The sequence below is a fragment of the Microtus oregoni genome, unplaced genomic scaffold, assembly GCF_018167655.1.
Source record: "Microtus oregoni isolate MIOR12 unplaced genomic scaffold, Mior012 000047F_ref0000412, whole genome shotgun sequence".
NCBI classification, from domain to species: domain Eukaryota; kingdom Metazoa; phylum Chordata; class Mammalia; order Rodentia; family Cricetidae; genus Microtus; species Microtus oregoni.
This window is the reverse complement of record NW_024543221.1, coordinates 6,398,960-6,417,397: the sequence shown is the minus strand read 5'-3', so window position 1 is coordinate 6,417,397 and position 18,438 is coordinate 6,398,960. Positions and strand designations below refer to the sequence as shown.

General features: G+C 42.8%; 1 protein-coding gene across 2 annotated transcripts in view; it reads right to left on the bottom strand.

The window, feature by feature from the left end:
* The window catches only part of Tp53bp2 (tumor protein p53 binding protein 2), a 51,517-nt gene that overhangs the window by 23,420 nt on the left and 9,659 nt on the right, over positions 1–18,438 (bottom strand). For both annotated transcript variants that reach the window (XM_041635452.1, XM_041635453.1), the window contains exons 2-5: positions 9,069–9,216; positions 6,348–6,461; positions 2,640–2,722; positions 1,137–1,238 (exon numbers count right to left, since the gene is read on the bottom strand). In XM_041635452.1, the coding sequence (XP_041491386.1) occupies positions 1,137–1,238; positions 2,640–2,722; positions 6,348–6,461; positions 9,069–9,216 (447 nt within the window). The remainder of the gene's footprint in view (positions 1–1,136; positions 1,239–2,639; positions 2,723–6,347; positions 6,462–9,068; positions 9,217–18,438) is intronic.

The following is an 18,438-nucleotide window of genomic DNA, read 5'->3' as shown; positions in this document are numbered from 1 at the left end:
CCCCAGCTGGGGGTGGGACTGCATGTCCAGCTTCCTTCTCCATGCTGGGATCTTATCTGGCTTGAGGTTGCACAGGTCTTATGCATGCTGTCATGCCTGCAATGAGTTCATACGTGTAAATGCCGTCACGTCTAGAAAAACGTTTCCTTGTAGTCGCCCACTGCCGCTGGCTCTTACCATCCTCCTGCTCCTGCAATGATCCCTGAGCCTTGGGAGGAGGGAGACTACACAGATAATGAGTTAAGTCCCTGAAGCCCACAAGGCAGAAGGATATCCAACTCTCAAGAGTTTTCCTCTGATCTCCACGCTTGCACTGTGGTAGAGATATGTATACTGGACAGCAAAAGCACGTGTGCATGCATGCACACTAACTTTTAAAAACAAGGCTAACTTTAAGAAGGAGTCCATTTGAGTTGGGAGGCAATTTAAAAAGCAGTTAAATGTAGAGGATATGAATTCAAATTCAGATTTGAACCCAAGTCACACTATGAATTCCTATCAGATCTTGGACATATCTCTTTACCGAGAATACACATTTGTTTCTTCAACTGTAACATGGGAATAAGCAGCTGCATGATGGTGGCATACGCCTTTAATCCAGCATTTGGATGGCAGAGGCAGGCGGATCTCTGTGTGTTTGAGGCCAACCTGGTGTACAGAACAAGTTCCAGGACAGGCTCCAAAGCTACAGAGAGAAATCATGTTTCAAAAAACAGTTTTAGAAATGCAGGATCTCAGGCTCCAAACTCTGGATCCGAAACCCATTTCTTAACTGGATCCCAAACTGGCCCTAGGTGATTAGGTCCAGTTTGGGAAGCAATGCACCACGGTGCCGAGTATCACACACAGGTAGAAATGGACGCACAGGAATGCATGGAAATACTGCATGCATGAACACAGACAAACATCTAACTCAAAAAGAAAAAAAAGAATAGTAACAAAAATTAGGTCAGGAAAATTCTGAACTAAAATGACACAAGGACTCCTGAAAAATGCTGAAGAAAGTCATACAGGAGGTAACCTGGGGATAACATCAGTTCCTACGTGAGGGACAAGGGCCTTAATAAGCAGGGTAGACTGTTGGTTTCCACAGAGACATTAACGGCAGTGGGCGATGGGGTCTGTGAAGACACTACCTTAGTAGCCAGCATTTGTTGCTGGGTCTCAATCTGCTGCTGCTGGCGAGACGCCATTTCCTGAAGTTCAGCAAGCGTCAGGTCCATCCTAGGACTATTAACCTACAAACGGAAACACACCACCATCCACTTCCATATGACGTTCAGAGATTCCACTCAAAGGCCTACTGAAAAGCTCCATCTCAACTAATCATAACAAAATTATTCGGGTATTAATCTTTACTTTAATAATTCACTGAGTTGACTTATTAAGATATAAAAACATACTAACATATAGGCCAATGATTTTTTAAGTTGTAAATTTTAAATTAAATAGTTTGGTCAGAGTTACTTTGTCCTGTGATTAATTTACAGCAGACTGTGGCTGCATAAATACAGTGCCAGGGTGTACACAGCAAACCTAGACCGCAGCCATCAAAACATGACTGCAACATTAAGTCAGCACTGCATGGGCCTGGCAGTGCATGCTTATAACCCCAAGCACTGGGGAGGCCGAGGCAAGAGTTATAACGCTTTCCAATCTCCAAAAAACAGTCTAAAGTTGGGTATGGTAGCTTACACCTATAATCCCGCACTCAAGATCCAGAGGCAGGAAGATGATCACAAGTTCAAGGCTAGCCTGATCTGTACAGGAAGAATGAATGAATGAATGAATGAATGATGAGGCAATTTTGTTTAGCGTAATTCCACTCCCATAAAGCTTCCTTTGGGACAGGAAGCACCAACTGAGGGATGATGTTAGGTCACACTTAGGAAAACCACTTTTGTCAACCACCACTGACCATCACAGTAAGACAACTAACTGTGAATCAAAGAACAGAGCAGCAAGTACTCGCGGGAATGTAGAGCAGAAACTTTAGATATCAGGAACTCTGACAAAAATTAACTATAAGGTAGAGTAAGATAATGCAGGAAATCCAGAATGATATTCAAAATTCTGGGCTCTGGAAAGAACACCTTGAAAGGTGTTCAAGACACTTCAGTTCATATACAACGGCAAGATCACTAATTAATGATTTTCTATCTTTCTAAAAGTAATTATAACAACAAATAAAATCACCAAATATTTCCTGGAAATTGCTGAACATTTATTTCGTTGTGAATTTATGGTATACTTACCAAAAATATTTAATATTTAAATATAAACATTTACCATAAGCTAGCTTCTTAAGAGTAATAGCCAAACAAGAATCATGGAAGAATATATATGAAAGTATTTACGGGGCTGAAGAGATGGCTTGGTGATTAAGAACATATCCTGTTCTTGCAGAGGACTCAGGTTCAATTCCCAGCACCCACAGCAGGCAGCTCACAACTGCCCTCTGACCCAGTCCCCACAAATATTTAACAATTACTTTTTTTTTATTTTAAAATGGTTAAAAAAGAAGAAGCCTTTCAAAGGTAGTTATTATTGATCCACTGAACAAGAAAATAAGAGAGTGAGAGTTACCATTTAAAAACATATCAATGTGGCGTACAGTAAGATAAAGAAGAACCACTTACTCCATTTTCCTTTCTCCGATGCTCACCAGGAATTTTCATACCATTTCTTTTTACACTTGGATCTTGAGCTCTTGGTCCACTCCCTAAATACAGAATGAAAACCTACGCATTACACTAGAGTTGAGAGAACTCTACAGCAGTTCCTTCCTCCTGTCTGTTCTACTGCTGTGTGATCCGATCCTTACTTTGAATGTTCACATAAAGTCTCTAACAGCAATAGAGTGTAGGTCTCATAATTAGGCTTATTTTGAAAACGTAATTATCCGAAACAATGAGCAGCAACACGGAGCTCACTTTCCACCTGTTTATTCCCTAGGAAGCTGCCTGATTCACTCACAACGGGGGGAATTACTGTATCTGACTCCAGGTAACTCGTACCATTTGCTGATGTTGTTCCTCCTAGCTCTAGTCCATGCAGTGAAGAACTGAAATAGCTTCAGAGGAACCTGGTGGCCCAAGTCTACAATCTCAGCTACTCAGGAGAATCAACCATGAGAAGCCCAACTGCCAAGCCTGCCTGTCTCAAAACAGAAAGAGGGATGGGGGAACCAGCAAAATCTCAACAGGTTAGTAAGATGTTTGCCCCCAAGCCAAATGAGCTGTTTGATTCCAAGGACCCACAGGTTGAAAAGAGAGAACTGACTCCCTTAAGTTTTCCCCTGACTTCCACATACATGCCACAGTACAAGCACAGGCACACCACGGAATCAGCACACACACACAAATATATACATATATATTTATTATATATATGTGGATTAAATATGAGTGTAATTTTTAAAATGTAAGCAGGCTGTAATATATGGAGATAGCTCAGTAGCAGAGTATTTCCTGGCTAACTGAAAATTACTGACTATTCTGCTTTTTTGACTAAAAAGACTTTTTCAAGCCAAAACATATATCTTGGCACCACTCAATGCACTAAAAGGAAAGGAATAAATTTAAACTAATACATATATGAAATATCAACAAGGACAACTTTTAAATGTATTAAACTCATACCCACAATTTCCAGAAATTACAACAATCACTAAAATTACCTGAGAGACTTTAAGACAAACATTTCTTTGAAACAAATATTTAGCATACCCATCAAGAAACTTAGGATAAACTCTTCTGTCAATAAATAAACATGACTAGCTAGCCTCAGAGCCAAGCATTATACTCCTACAGAACTCTAAAGTGAGCTTTTAAATGCTGTTTAGCTCTCTAATAACATAACCTGAATCATTTATTACAGTATCTCTGGAAGAAAATACTTTTCTGAGTTCGAGGCCAGCCTGGGCTACAGAGAGAGTACCCAGGCTCCAAAGCTACACAGAGAAGGCCTGTCTTAAAAAACATATATATATATATATTCATTCTACAGTATAAATAATTGCTTTCTTTTCTGTCATAGGGAAAATTCGTAGTCAGTTACAAAATTAGAGTAAAAAGCAAAAGTTTTAAAAATAATTTCAAACACAATGTGGGTCATAGTCTTCGTCGGTCTCCCAATGCTTAGCAGTCTAAACTGAACAGGGAAGTAGAGACCTGCCTACAACAGGCAGGAAAGCCATCTTGCTCTCCATCAACTAAACACTGTGCGGCACTGGTGTCTGCAATGGTGTGCAGACAGCTCCTTTGTCTTAGTTAACACTTTATTTCTCACATGACGAACATTCCGAAACTGCATGATGCACTATTGGGAGACCATTTACTAATTCACCCAGAGCTGCACACAGCAAGACATTTGAACTGGGAGATGGATAGCCAAATTCCAACTTCTTAGAACTTAGAATGTATACGGTAATGTTAATAAAGAACAAAATAAAATGATGTAAATGTCAAGTAAAATTTATTTTTAAAAGAAGGCTCAGGGGGAACTCTATGTATATTTAAAATAAAATTACGAACACCAGAGAAACTAAAAGGCTGTAAGTCAGCCTGGTCTGGAGATTCGAATTTTCCCTCCTGGTTCTGCCACCAAGCGTGTGGCCCGGCAAGCCAATTAACCCGACGTATCAGCACTTCTCATCTGCAGAGTAGAAGGTGCCAAACTAGTCAGTTCTGATCCCTGACACTAATCATTTCAGAATGGTCAGGTACCGTGTGGACACGGATTAAAATAACAGCAAATAATAAAACTGGGAAGTTAGACAATCTACTCACTAAGATGTTATCTACATTCTTACTCCCAAGAAAACTGTCTGTAAGTTTCCTTTAAAAATCCCAGCATGTTTGGAAGTACAGAACAATTCCCAATGAGAAGGACTCTTCCCCAGACTGAACATGGATTCATCTGCATCTTACAGACAAGGCCACGTTCTCAGTATCTAAAGCATTTGTAGCCCACAAGTCTGCACTTGTATTACTGTCTGTCCTCTCCTGTCCTATATCAACTCAGGTCACAACCATCGGTTATAAAGATTTAGCCATCCCCTTCTTTATGCCCTCAAAGTAGCCTTCATTCTGGACCCTGCTACCCAGGAAACCATCTGTGCTCTGTGGCCACGCTCCTTTCCAGGGTCTCCCTGAAAGAACAGCGCTGAGAGCGGTCTACAGCTGAGATCTCGACTTTCCGATCACTCATTTCTCCCTCACTACATTTGTTTGATAATCTAGTTATGAGGTTTGGTTCCTAGATGCAATCTACTCTTTCCCCATGGACCCATCCTTTCTTTATCTCTACCCCACTGCTGTGGTTAGTGTTAACTACCAACCTGACAGTATCTAGAAACACCCATGAAACAAGCCTCTGGGCATGCCTAGGGGGAGCGTCTGGACCAAGATAATAAGGGCTGGAAGACCTGCTCACTGCATGGGGCCCCATTCCCTGGCTAACAACCTGAATTGTGCATAATGGAGAAAGCAAAGTAAGCGTTAGTATTTATGATCCAGCGTCCTGACTGGATGTGAGGTGACCAGTTGCTTCAAGCTCTCACCAGCCTGACTTCCTGCCAAACACACCCTTGACCTGTAAGCCAGAATAACCCTCCCTTCCCTAAGTATCTTCTGTCAAGGTGTTTTTTCAGGGCAACAGGAAACGTCATTAAGACACCCACAAAACCTAGCTGATACCTTGCCTAACTAACCCAACCCTAGACCAGTCTGTCTTGCATCACAACTCCTGCGCTGCAGAGCGCTCCTAGAGGGAAAGCCCAGGTCCCCAGTATCTCAACAGGTGGCCGCAATGCTCCCAGCACCCTACTTCTCCCATGCACATGCTCTCCTCTTAACAGCTCAGCGGCTCACCCACCTCCATCGCCATCCCCAAGAAAATCCATGTCTTCAGGTGAGAAACACCTCAACTCGCACCCGCAGACACCCGGACTTAGGTGTGTGTGTGTTTTTCTCTCTTTCCTGTTAATGTGAGGAGGTCCAGATGCCTCCTTTTACCTCAGAGGAGAAGCTCAGGTGGAGACACCCATTTTCGGGACCTCGGTGTACCCAGTGACATTCCTCCTCTCTCTAGTTTCAACTTCTTGCTTTATAGACTCCTTCCTACCCATTAAAACCACAGTCAAACTCCTCCCTTCTTTAGCAAACTGTATCTTTTACCCCACTATCAGTCAGAACAGACTAAGAAACCTGCCCCATTGCTCTACCTTCCTAGCTTCCCTTCACCTCTCCAATTCCCCAATTCCTCATCCTATGCTTCTCCCCAACTATTACAATGCACAAAATAAAAGCTTTAATACTAGTTATGATTCATAGAATATTATGTACCAATATCCCTGCTAGGGGGACGTTCGTGACGAAGAAAGAAACGAACTTCATTCCTTTGACTTCCAAATCGTTGAAGAACATCAAACATTCGTTCATTATCAGCAACTGGGCGTTCTAAAAGAAAAAAAGTTACACATTATCTACAGGTAAAATAAAAACAAGTATACCCTTGACATAAACTATGTTACAAACACAGAATATACTTGGTATTTTGTATAGTATTTTTCTTCCATTAATAGAACTCAGAAAAATGGAACGTCACAAATTTTCCACACAATCTCTGTTAAGTCATGATAAAGTAAAAGAAGCCATGGGTGTACATCAGTTGTCAGGTCCTTAAGAGTCTATCAGCATGCCATTTAATTCCTGAGGGTTTTAACAGTTTGTGTGAACCTCATAGCCAGAGACCCACTCTCACTAACACTAATGGTCTATGTACCCCTAGATAGATGAATAAAAAATTAAAAATACCTTTCTCAATGGCCTCAGCTCAAGTTTTAATTCCAAGTCTTTAATACAGTTTTTTTCCTTGTATGAGTATACAGGTGTGTATACGTGCACGCGAACACGTGTGTGGATGTGTTTTGCCCATGTGTACATATGTGGCGGCTAACATCAGGATGTCTTCCTTCATCACTTTCCACTTTCCTTAGGGTTTTTGGTTTGTTTGGTTGGTTTTTGGTTTCTGGTTTTTTGAGACTGGGTTTCTCTGCAGCTTTGGAACCTGTCCTGGAACTCACTCTGTAGACCAGACTGGCCTTGAACTCAAAGAGATCCTCCTGCCTTTGCCTCCCAAGTACTGGGATTAAAGGAGTGTGCCACCACCATCTGGTTTTTGTTGTTGTTGTTCACTTTCCTTAGTTTTTGCAACAGGGTCTCTTCACTGAATTTGAATTTTTGCCATTTTAGCCAAGCTGGCTAGCCAAGGAGTCCCTCAGATCCCCCTGTCTGCACTCCTACCGCTGGGGTTATAGAGCCTGCAGCAATATCCAGTTATGAGAGTGTTGGGGATACAAACATGGGCCTATGCTGTGTGCAGCACTTTACCCACTGAGCCAACTTCCCAGACCCAATATTTATAAATTATCAGTTTGTAAATAATGTTAAGAGTGAAACTTATTCATTTGCAAAGAGTATTTCAATGAGAAGATATCTATCTGGCTCTTTGGCAGCAAGACTACCGCCTTTCATTAACTTCTCTAGAAACAAGCAAAAAGGACACAGCTGAACACTCCATTACTGGGAGCTTCAGTGTCGATGGATCTTGAATTATTTAAAAACAAAACAAAACAAAACAAAAACCTTCCACTTTGAAAAGGATTGAACAAAAAAAAACCTCAACATACCAGTTGAGAAGAAGGCAAGTGCATAAACCCAGAGTTCTCAATGACATCAGTATAATTTGTGTAAGAATGTCCTATGAAATGTCCTATGAAAACTATACACTTATCAGTAATCAAAGACACCATCTCTCAGTGCCTTAAATAAACGACATGGCCAGAGACAGCGCGGCCAGGCATTCAGCAGCTAATTCTGTGACTTAACCCCGAACTTAATCTGCTTGGGTGGAACAAACAACTTGAAGTCCTGGTTCTACTCCCAGTAACAGTGATGCACTTAACTGCCTTCTACAACCATGCAAACTCTCAGTCCAGTGATGCACTTAACTGCCTTCTACAACCATGCAAACTCTCAGTCCGAACAGACGGCTACTCGCACTCATCTCTGACCCTGGTACCCACGCCACTGCCACGGCCCTCGCAGCACTGTAAGGGACGCCAGCTGACACCTGCTTCTTTCTCCCGCACTGGGAGGTATCTGAAAGCAGGAAATTTCCATCTCTGGATCCCTCAAAATCTAGTACCCTGGCATCCAAGAAATGCTCTCCAAGTAGATGCATAAGCAGACAGAAAAGAAATAAAAGAAAAGGTGGGAGGGGAAGAAAAGACTTTAATATCTATAGAGTGAACAACAGATACACTTAAAGTTCTGGGCTAAGGATGGATCTTTTCCCCAGCAAGCATTCCTGGGTGTAGCTGCAGTGTGACCTGCTCCCTAAGCTCCTACTGCTGTGAGGTCCCCAGCACGATGCACAACAACCTGAACTATGAGGCAAAAGTTGCTCCAGAGAGTTTTACATAGAAAAATGAAAATAAGACAACCCCCAACATTAAAGGGGACGGGAAGGAAACGACAAGGACACAAGAAGGGAGAGGAAGAGTGTCTCACATTTCCAACTGAGGAAAGCTTTACAGTTGCTCTGTGTAGCCCTGACGGCCCTAGAGCTCACTCTGCAGACCAGGCTGGCCTCGAACTCAGAGATCTGCCTGCCTCTTCTCCTAGGTGCTGGGATTAAAGGTGTGTGCCCCAATGTCTGACAAGAAAAGCTTGAACATACAAAAACAAAAAAAAAAAAACAACTCTGAGCACCAAGTACTTGACCACAGCAATACCCCAGAAGCTTCCACCCAACACATTTTATACGTTTGTCATCTGTTCTAAGACCTATGACCTCTAACACTTGTTCAGTGACTTCCTTCTGTTGCAGGAAAAGAGAAGAACAAAAGGCTTTGTCATCAAAAGTTGGAGGAAGAATATAACCTCCGAAGGTGTAGCCTACCCTGCTGTCTGTAGGTGAAAACGAGTGTTCCCACAGTGCCAATCCTAGAACCCCAAAGCAACAGAAGACAGCAGAACTCAAACAGAAAGCCAGGTCCATACCAGAGCCACACCACACTTCAGCCAAATGGCAGTCGCTCTCGCCAGGCTCTTTGCACAGATCCACCACATCTCTGCAGATAGTCTCCGGGGTAACAGGAACTTCTGTGAAGTGCTGCTCGCTGTTACTGAGGTACACCGTCAGGAACACCTGAAACATAGGAAACCATCACCTGTCTCATCTGCACGGGTGGCATTCCCCTTAGATCCCTGCCCTGAAAGAAAGTGGAGGGGGCTGTTAAGCCCAAAGCACAGATACTGCTGGCTGAAAGGGAAACCCCACAGGACAGTCATAGGAAGCTTCAGGATAGAAGAACAAAGAAAATCTTTTTCTGCCAGTTTCATTTGTACTATTTGTTTAAGCAAAAACTTAGCTAGAGCAAGACATCAAATAGATCTTTTCATGAATCCTTTCACAGTTAAAGAATGTCATACAGTCCAGACATGGTAGAACATGCCTATTGATGTTGGATTTCCCTCTGTATGATATGAATATGTTTTATTATCATTGGTTAATAAAGAAGCTGTTTTGTCCTATGGCAGGAAATCCAAGCAGAGAAAAAGGAGGAAAGAAGGCAGAGTCAGGCAGATACCATGTAGCCCAAAAGCAAGAGGTATCAAACTACAAGCATTGTGGTAAAATATAAAATAATAAAAATGGGCTAATTTAAGATATGAGAGTTAATAAGAAGCCTGAGCTAATAGGCCAAACAGTGTTGTAACTAATTAGTTTCTTATAAATATTCAGGCCTAGGCACTGGAAAACCAAAGCACAGCCTCCGTTTACACCTGTAGTCCAAACTACTCAGGAAGCTGAGGCAGAAGGATTGCTTAGTTTGGGAATTCCGAACTGTAAGCTCAGCTTCAATATGATCTCTCAGTAGTAAATGTTACACCAGTGCACTTATTTTTGGAAGGATATATAAAAATATACTTAAGTACATATTCTGATGGTGTGTTGGATAAGATCAGGAGCCAGATCATACAAGGAAAAAATTTTATATCATGTACCTATATTAACGACTCCCAAAATTTAAAACTGAAATGTTTCAATCAAATCCAATACCTACTCTAAAGTATGATATTTCATTAACAAGTAGAAATTAGTTAGTATTTAAAAACCAACCTGATTTTGTACATAAATTCAGTCCAACAGATAATTAAAATGCTCTGTAAATCTTTCTCTATTAAATTACTTTAAAATTTAGTTAATTCCTAATGTTGAAGAAACTAACAAGGTGGAAATAAATGTTTGATGGCAATGCAAGTCAGAAAACCCTGTTCCTCCAGTTCCATGAACACAGCCTGCGTGTGAACTGGTACGTATCAGGATGAAGTAACACTCGTAAGGAGTTATCCCTCTTTCACTTTGAAGGAAGAAGGAATGCAGAGACTACGGGAGCTTGGAAAGCAACAGATCAGACACTGTCTTTCAGGATCACCAAATGACACTTAGCTGATCACTGAGAAAACACGAGGTTGGCTGGGCAGTAGTGTTGCACACCTTTAATCCCAGCACTCAGGAGGCAGAGGCAAGCAATCTGAGTTCAAGGCCAGCCTAGCCTACAGAATGAGTTCCAGGAGAGCCAGCGCTACACAGAGAAACCCCGCCTCAAACAAAGTATGGGGTTTACAACTACAACAGAAAAAGAAAGCAGAGTGAGTAGAATCTAACTCTGGTCAGTGACACAGCACCATTACAGGCTTACAGGGTTTGCCAAGTCACCTGACCACCCTTGAAGGCTGAAGCTTCTCTGGCCAGCATCCCAGTGAGAAAACTGCACAAGGCTCTCTGTGAAAGAGCAGCACTGAGGACGGACAGTAACAGAAACTGACATCACAGCGGGGACCAGCAGATTTGGAGGCACCTGGGCTCTGCTCCTCAGTATGCTAAGGCCCGTCCATTTCCTTGGGGACTTCACCTCCACTTTTTGCAAATGCATCTCCTAATTTACATAAACACCTAACACATACAAAGTAATCCAGAAACAGCAGAAGTAGATTCTGTTAAAATTGTAAATAGATCATATAAACAGGGGAAATGCTGTCCGGATCCCTAGCATGGACTGAATGCATCGAGCCAATTATCCCAGGTTTGGTACACTCTGATAACTGTACTGCATGAAGGTGTGGGGTCGAAAAGTCTCACCTTAACCAGCAAGGCCTTACACACAGCGCCTTGACAACACTGGGGAAAATAAAGATTAACCAAGCTCGGAGAATGCTTCTCTGCTACTGCTGGGCCAGAAAACCCAGCATACGTAGTCAACCACGGCGACAGTACTAAGCAGTACTTCTCCCCACTCACACCAAAACTTTCTCTGAAGTTTAAAGCTACAAAGTAGGAACTGTTTTCCGCGTAAGTTTGAGACTGGAGATGTTTACTAAATCACAGCAGCAGCATCTGAAGAACGCACACTGCGTATGCGCAGCAGCAGATAAACAGTGTTACGTAACATCGCCGCTGCTCACTTCTGCCACGCCACAGTCCCTCAGACTCACAGCAACTCTTAGACAGACTCTCGGTGACGAAAAAACAGTGATCTCCTTGGCCGCTGAAACAAGGTCAGAGTATAACTTTCTGATCTCTCTACTCTTCAAGCCGCCTGTGCTTCTGGCAGGAAAGCATTAGGAAGCCCTCTACTTAGCCAGGCACCCAAACTTAACAGCAATCTAGCCTTCTTTCTGAAAACCAATGGCGCTGATATTTAAGAGCATAACTACTACAGAAATACGAAAGAAGTGCTCCCCCGGGGTACTTCCCCATGGAGTTAACACTGGTGGGCACGGCAGTGCCTGAGCCAACACCCTTTCCCCATACAGACTAGCTGTGGTGAAATCAATACTGGACCAGTAATGGCATTTTGTTGGCTTCCTGGGGAGATCCAATCAGAATCCGACATTTGTTCTACAGTGTCAGGAAAGGTACCTCCCTGAAATACTCATCTTTTTTTAAATATTTATTTATATACCATGTGGCTGCTGAGACTTGAACTCAGGACCTCTGGAAGAGCAGCTAGTGTTCTTAATCACTGAGTCATTTCTCCAGCCCAACACTCTTTTATTATTATTACTATTATTATTACTATTATTATTATTATTATTTACTCAGCACTCTTATATTTAAAACGGGTTTTTTGCTCCCTAAGAACTGCTGTTTAATTAGATGCCACAATAAGTCAGTACCGACTACAGACCGCAGGACCACGTGTCCTGCTCACACCAACAGCACTGCCACCATTAGTGTCACAACTCCTCACTTCTTCTACCCAGCCTCTGCTCTACCAGAGTCCTCCAAGCTGTCACACAACAGGCCAGGCCTGTGCCCACCTTGGAGGCTTGCACTCACTGTTCCTGTTAAGCACACTCGTAAGCAGAATAACGGGCCTCCCCTTCCCGTCTACACATCTGCCCCCTCTCAGTAGCATCTTCCCTGGCCACCCCACCTACATTTCCGACATCAAACACACATACACACTGGCCAGTGCCTCTGCATAGGTTCTGTGCTTGGCAGTCACGAGCTCACCATTCATTACAAATGTGGGTGTCACGCAGTCAAGGTTGTCTTTGTCAGTGTGCCGTCAACCGCTGGAGATAGCACTACACTGGTGGACACACACTGAAGCAGAGACTAAGCTAAAGTCTGCAAGTCGTACAGCTATGAAATGGCAAAACCAAGATCCAAGCCAAGGCAGGTTTCCTGCAGACTTAGGTCTCAACTACTGTACTACTGTGTCCCCTTCGTCACCAGCACACATGGGATGCACCTGTCACTGCAGCTAGTTCTGAGAGAGGCTTTGCCCACAGCACACAACCTTACCCCCAGCTTCAGTTAAGTTCTACTCAGATCCCACTAAAAGATCTTGCATATAGCATGCAGCAAGCTATAGGCTCGACATCCTCACTTCTCGACTGAGTAGCCACCACCATTCTCCTTCTGATTCAATGTCCTTTCTACTCATTCAGTAGTTATAGATGATCTATGGTCTGGACTCTAATAAAGAAACAATCTGATGAAATAGTTAATGCTGAACATGAAGCAGAGGGAGGGAAAGAACACAAAATCTATGTGGAAAAAAAGACACAGGGAGCAGCTCCCTTGCTCTCCTATTTCCCACTGGGAAACCCCAAGGAGAACCAGATGGCTAGGGGCTCTGGGGCACATGCAAATGTCACCCTCCTAAGGTACAAAGAGAGATAGAGGAAGGGATTGTGGGGGACCCGAGCTGCTCTCCACAATGCTGGGAGGGTTCTTAAGCAGGCAGCCACCATCTAAAAGAAAAGAGGTGCAAGCCTAGCTAAGGTTGGGCACGTATGCCACACAGAGAACAAAGGCCCCAGGAGGAAACAGTTGGTCACATCTGTGGAAAATGAGAAAGGAAGAAGAAAAGACTCCAGGAGCAAGAGGAAACCAGTGTGCAAGTCTTTATGGGCAGAGGTTCTAAAATGCTGGCAAGAACAGAGGGTAGATCAACACAGATTGCTGGCCCTGCCCTGACAGGTTCTGAGTCAGCAGATATGGGAACGGAACTGAGACCCTTTCACGTCTAACAAGTCCTGGACGGTGCACAACTGGTCTAGACACCTACCAAGAGCCGTTATGAAAGTTGGATTGTCATTTATGAGGCCCCTGGAGGCATATATAATAATAATGATAATAATAATAATAATAATAAGAAGAAGAAGAAGAAGAAGAAGAAGAAGAAGAAGAAGAAGATCGTCCATGGTTGCCAAGGGACTCTGGAAAAAGATAGAGAATTGCCTCTTTCTCCTCTTAGAAGACATGAGAACAAAATAACAAAATGAAGTTACCACACCTCTGAAACATTCTTTTAAAATTATGTCAAACATTTCCTTATCCTAAGTGTTCACCCAAGTCATAAAGGTTAAATATTACTTCACATCTCTAGACTTGAAACCTAGCCACAACGATGAATTTTAATGTGACAACCTATATTTTAAATGCTATAAAGAGAATAAAATGCAGACTTGTTTCCAATAAATATCAATTCCTTTCTCCTCCCTTTCCTTGAAAATAAGGAAGAGAAGGGAAAGCTGGCTGAACTACCTGTGTGTGGCTTGAGCGTGAAGGCTGAAGGCATGCGAGTACCTCGCACTGCTACCTCCTTTTAGCTTTTTTTTTTAATAAAATGTGCTCTCCTAAATGAGCCAGGTAGTCTCAGCACTACAATTTAATTCCCAGAAACAAAATGAAGCAGTTACTGTTTTGTTCAGCTCAGGTGACTTCTAAATAACCATGATGAAAAACAAATTTCAAAATCAGACGTGGGAGCATTCACACTTTGGAAGCTGAGGCAGGAGGTTTTTAAGTTCCAAGCTAATCACTATATTGTTGAAATTTAAATATTTTACAGCTTGAAAGCATGTCTAATATGATTATTGCTTGTTTCTGTCTCTTACAATGATCAAGTTCAGGGGAAAATATGCAGGAAAAAGATAAAATGCAACCCCAGGAACACTGCATAGGAATTCGTGCCAAAGCCACATCTACACGGAACTTCCAGAAACACAAGGGCACAGATAACATTCATTTAACAGGAACAGGTCACAGACTTAGTTTAAAGCTCCACTGTGAAAGAACATGCAGTCACTATAACTCATGTTACGTCACCGACATAAGAATGCTTTGTTTGCAAAGAGAAAAGAGCTATTTCAGATGGAAGTAGGAACAACCTTTCCGAGGACACACAGATAGTAGTAGGTAGGGCACTGTCAGAAAATGACTGAGACAGGTTTCAGCTTATTCACTGGGTTTTAAAGTTCATTTACTTATTTTTGGAGGTGGTACACACATGTATCACTTGAGGTGTGGAGGTATTGGTTTCTCTTCCCACCACATAGCTCCTTGGGATCACTCAGGTGGTCAGGGTGGCAACAGGGCCTTTACTCCCTGAGCCGCCTCAGCAGGTCCTAGTCATTTGGTTTTAAAAGCCACCTGAAGCCACAGAGGAAGAAAACTGGAACCTGGGTCTAAGATGCTTGTTGCAATGGACAGGAAGTAAAGACTGACCACTCTACCTTCAGAGTTGCCATTTGTCAAAACACACTTCCTAGGCTTACATGCAGGAAGTCAGGCGCGCAAGGGAAAGGCCAGCTCGTCAAAGAAAAATGAGCATCTCCAATTTCCCAACACATAAGAAACTTCCCAAAAACTGCTAGGTAATTCATTAAGCTAGTGGTGAGGTTTGGAGGAAAGCTGAGGGTTTCCTACTCCTCTGTGAGGAGCAAATGTGAAATGCCCATCTAGTTTTAGATTCTGTTAGATCCCGACTGCTTTCTGGAGAAGAATGTCATGAAACTCCTTCTAACCTGGCCCTGCAAGAATACCTTTCCAAACACTGACTCAAAAGGATGTGTGTGTGCATGTGCGTGCATGTGCATGTATACACATGTGCAAATGCATGTCACATGGAGGCTAGAGGCTGACTCCAGCTTACATTTTGAAACAACATCTCTCACTGAACCTGGAACTGACCAACTAGCTAGACTGGCTGGCCAGTGAGTCTTCTACACCCCCGGGCCTACCTATCTCTGCTCCCCAGTACTGGAGCTACAGTTGTGAATTGTCACACCCAGCTTTTATGTGTGTGCTGGGGAATCCACATTCAAGTCCTCATACTTACACAGCAGGTACTATACCCAAGGACCCATCATCCCAGTCCCCAGAGAGAGAACTTAAGAAACAGCAGGGCCAATGAGATGGTTCAGTGAATAAGTTGCAACACAAGCCTGATGTTTGAACACCAGGACATAAGGAATGTCTCCACAAAGGTGTCGTGTGTGTGTGTGTGTGTGTGTGTGTGTGTGTGTGAGTGTGTGTGAGAGAGAGAGAGAGAGAGAAAGAAAGAAAGAAAGAAAGAGAAAGAGAGAATAATATCACATTTTTAATTAGAAAATAACATTAAAGACTATGTTGTTGCTCAGGAGCACAGTAAAGGTCTACCATATGTCAGAACCTGGATATCTCTCTCTCTCTCTCTCTCTCTCTCTCTCTCTCTCTCTCTGTCTCTCTCCCCTCTTCCTCTCTCCCTCCCTCCCCCATCTCCATCCTTCCCCCCCCTCCCCCACCTCTCTCTCTCTCTCTCTCTCTCTCTCTCTCTCTCACACACACACACACACACACACACACAGAACACCATCAATCAAAGTCTCCTTCCATCTCTCAACTCTCATGGGGACTTTCAATCCGAACACACCTTACAACACTTCAAAGAGCTTCAAATGGTTGTTCCGTCAGTCCCCCGCTCCTGTGGCAACTCTGCTGGCAGGCAGTATACTACAGCAAGTCTCTAGCTTCCTCAGGCAGGCATGCTCTGCCCCAGATTCTGCATGACGCCATTGTGGGATTACCCCCAATCTGAGAGGGCAGCATGTGGGGTCTTAGTGGATGTGGAGCCTCTTTCAGGAGCCCCAGGCATACTTCATCTTCGAGTCCCTTCCTAGTCTCCCTGAGGACATTCCAACTGTAATACAATTCTCAAAAGATTGCTACTCACAACAGCCTAACATGCTTGCCAGAGTTCTTTCTCCCACCTACAGTCTACTCTGGGCTGTCAAGCTATGTTGAAAATTCTCATCAAGTGCCATGAATCCTATCTACCAATCTGCTAAGACTCAATTGCATTAAAACTCTTCCATGCTTTTTTATCCTGGCATATTTTTAACCTATGTCTATCAGTCTCTAGCAGCTAGATTTGAGTTACTTAAAGCAAAAATCACAAAATCATAGTCAATGGATTGTTTTCTACATTGACTATTTCTTGGCTCACCTATGAGAAGTTAGAACTTGGCTATTAACACATGAAGCTTTAATTTGAACAATACTCTGTGAGAAAGTTAATAATACATAAAACATGCTCTCACTCATTCAATACCATGGAGATGATTATTTTCTAAAATAATCAACATGGGGAGTTTCACAATTGTGATTGTTTTAATTAAACATGAAAACTTTTGGTAACACTACCACTCCTTAACAGCTGCTTCTACATCCAACTCTGGGCAAGGCTCTTATCGAAATTAGTCACTCTAACCAAGCTCCTGGTTCTGTCTTCCTCTCAACCCCAACTATTTACTAACTTCATGTACTGAGAGCTTATCAAGCAAACACAGTAATAGGAAAGTAATAGGAAAGCAGGGCTGAAAAACTGCCTTCTTCGGGGAAGAATGGGAAGATTAATAATACAACGCTGAAGTGTGGAAGGTCAAGGATAAGGAGTGTTACAAAGGGAGAGAAGGCTCAGAGATTAACAACAGCCTGACTTCATTCCCAGCACCCATATGGCAGCTCCTAACTGTAACTCCACTCCCAGCTTGCTCCAGCCTTCTATGGACACTGCACGCAAACGGTACACAGGCATCTAGGCAAAAGGAAATCTAGGCAAAACACCCATAAATGTAAAAATATAAATGTTTATTTTTAAGGAGGTAAGTATATGCTTTATTGCTGGGGAAGTCATTAGAGCAGATTTGTATATTTTGATTTCAGCAAATTCCAATTCAATTCCAATTCAATTCAGGAAATAAAGGTTGAGTATTCCTTACCCAAAAGGCTTAGGGCTACAAATGTTCCAGAATTTGCTTTGTTTCTGTATTTTGGGGTATTGGTATTATCCACAAAAATCTTATTAAAGAGACTCAATTATAAACATAAAATTCACGTGTTTATATACACTGATATATACAGCACACAGGCTGCCTTCTTAACTGCAACACTTCACATCAGTCAGGTGTGAAATTTACTCATGACACCCTATTCACACTCAAAAGATTTCAGAGTTTGAAGGTTTTGGGATCAGAGGTGCTTAAAGCTCTGTTGAGTAGGGTAGCTCACATTAGCACCCAGGGCACAGAGGCAGAAGAATCATCCCAACTTCCAGGTCAGTCTGGGTTACAGAGTAATACCCTATATGAAGAAGGAGGAAAATAAACAACCCTACAATGTACATCAAATGAGCAGCTCCTTGGTAATAGCTTCCAGTTACCAAGTAAGAAATCTAAAATCCACTTTCTCACTTCTCTCCTAGAACAACAGCTCATCTGCAGCCGCTACCACCCCCCGTGTTGGAGCCAGCCCTACAATTTTAGACTAACTCAGACCATAACCCTCCTCTAGCTGCTCCTACACAAACAACCAAGTGCAGCTCTCTCTGTCAGACAGCCCTCGCTCTTCCCCCACCACATCCCACTCCCCGAGTCACTCAGCTTTAGACACAGAACTCCGCCGTCTGTGTCTGCCTGAGTGAGTGAATGACACAGAGTCAGAGATTTAACACTCCAGGAGTCTGTGTGTGTGCCTCAAGAAACATTTATCCACAAACATAGCATTTTCAAAGCTAAATAATGTCTCAAA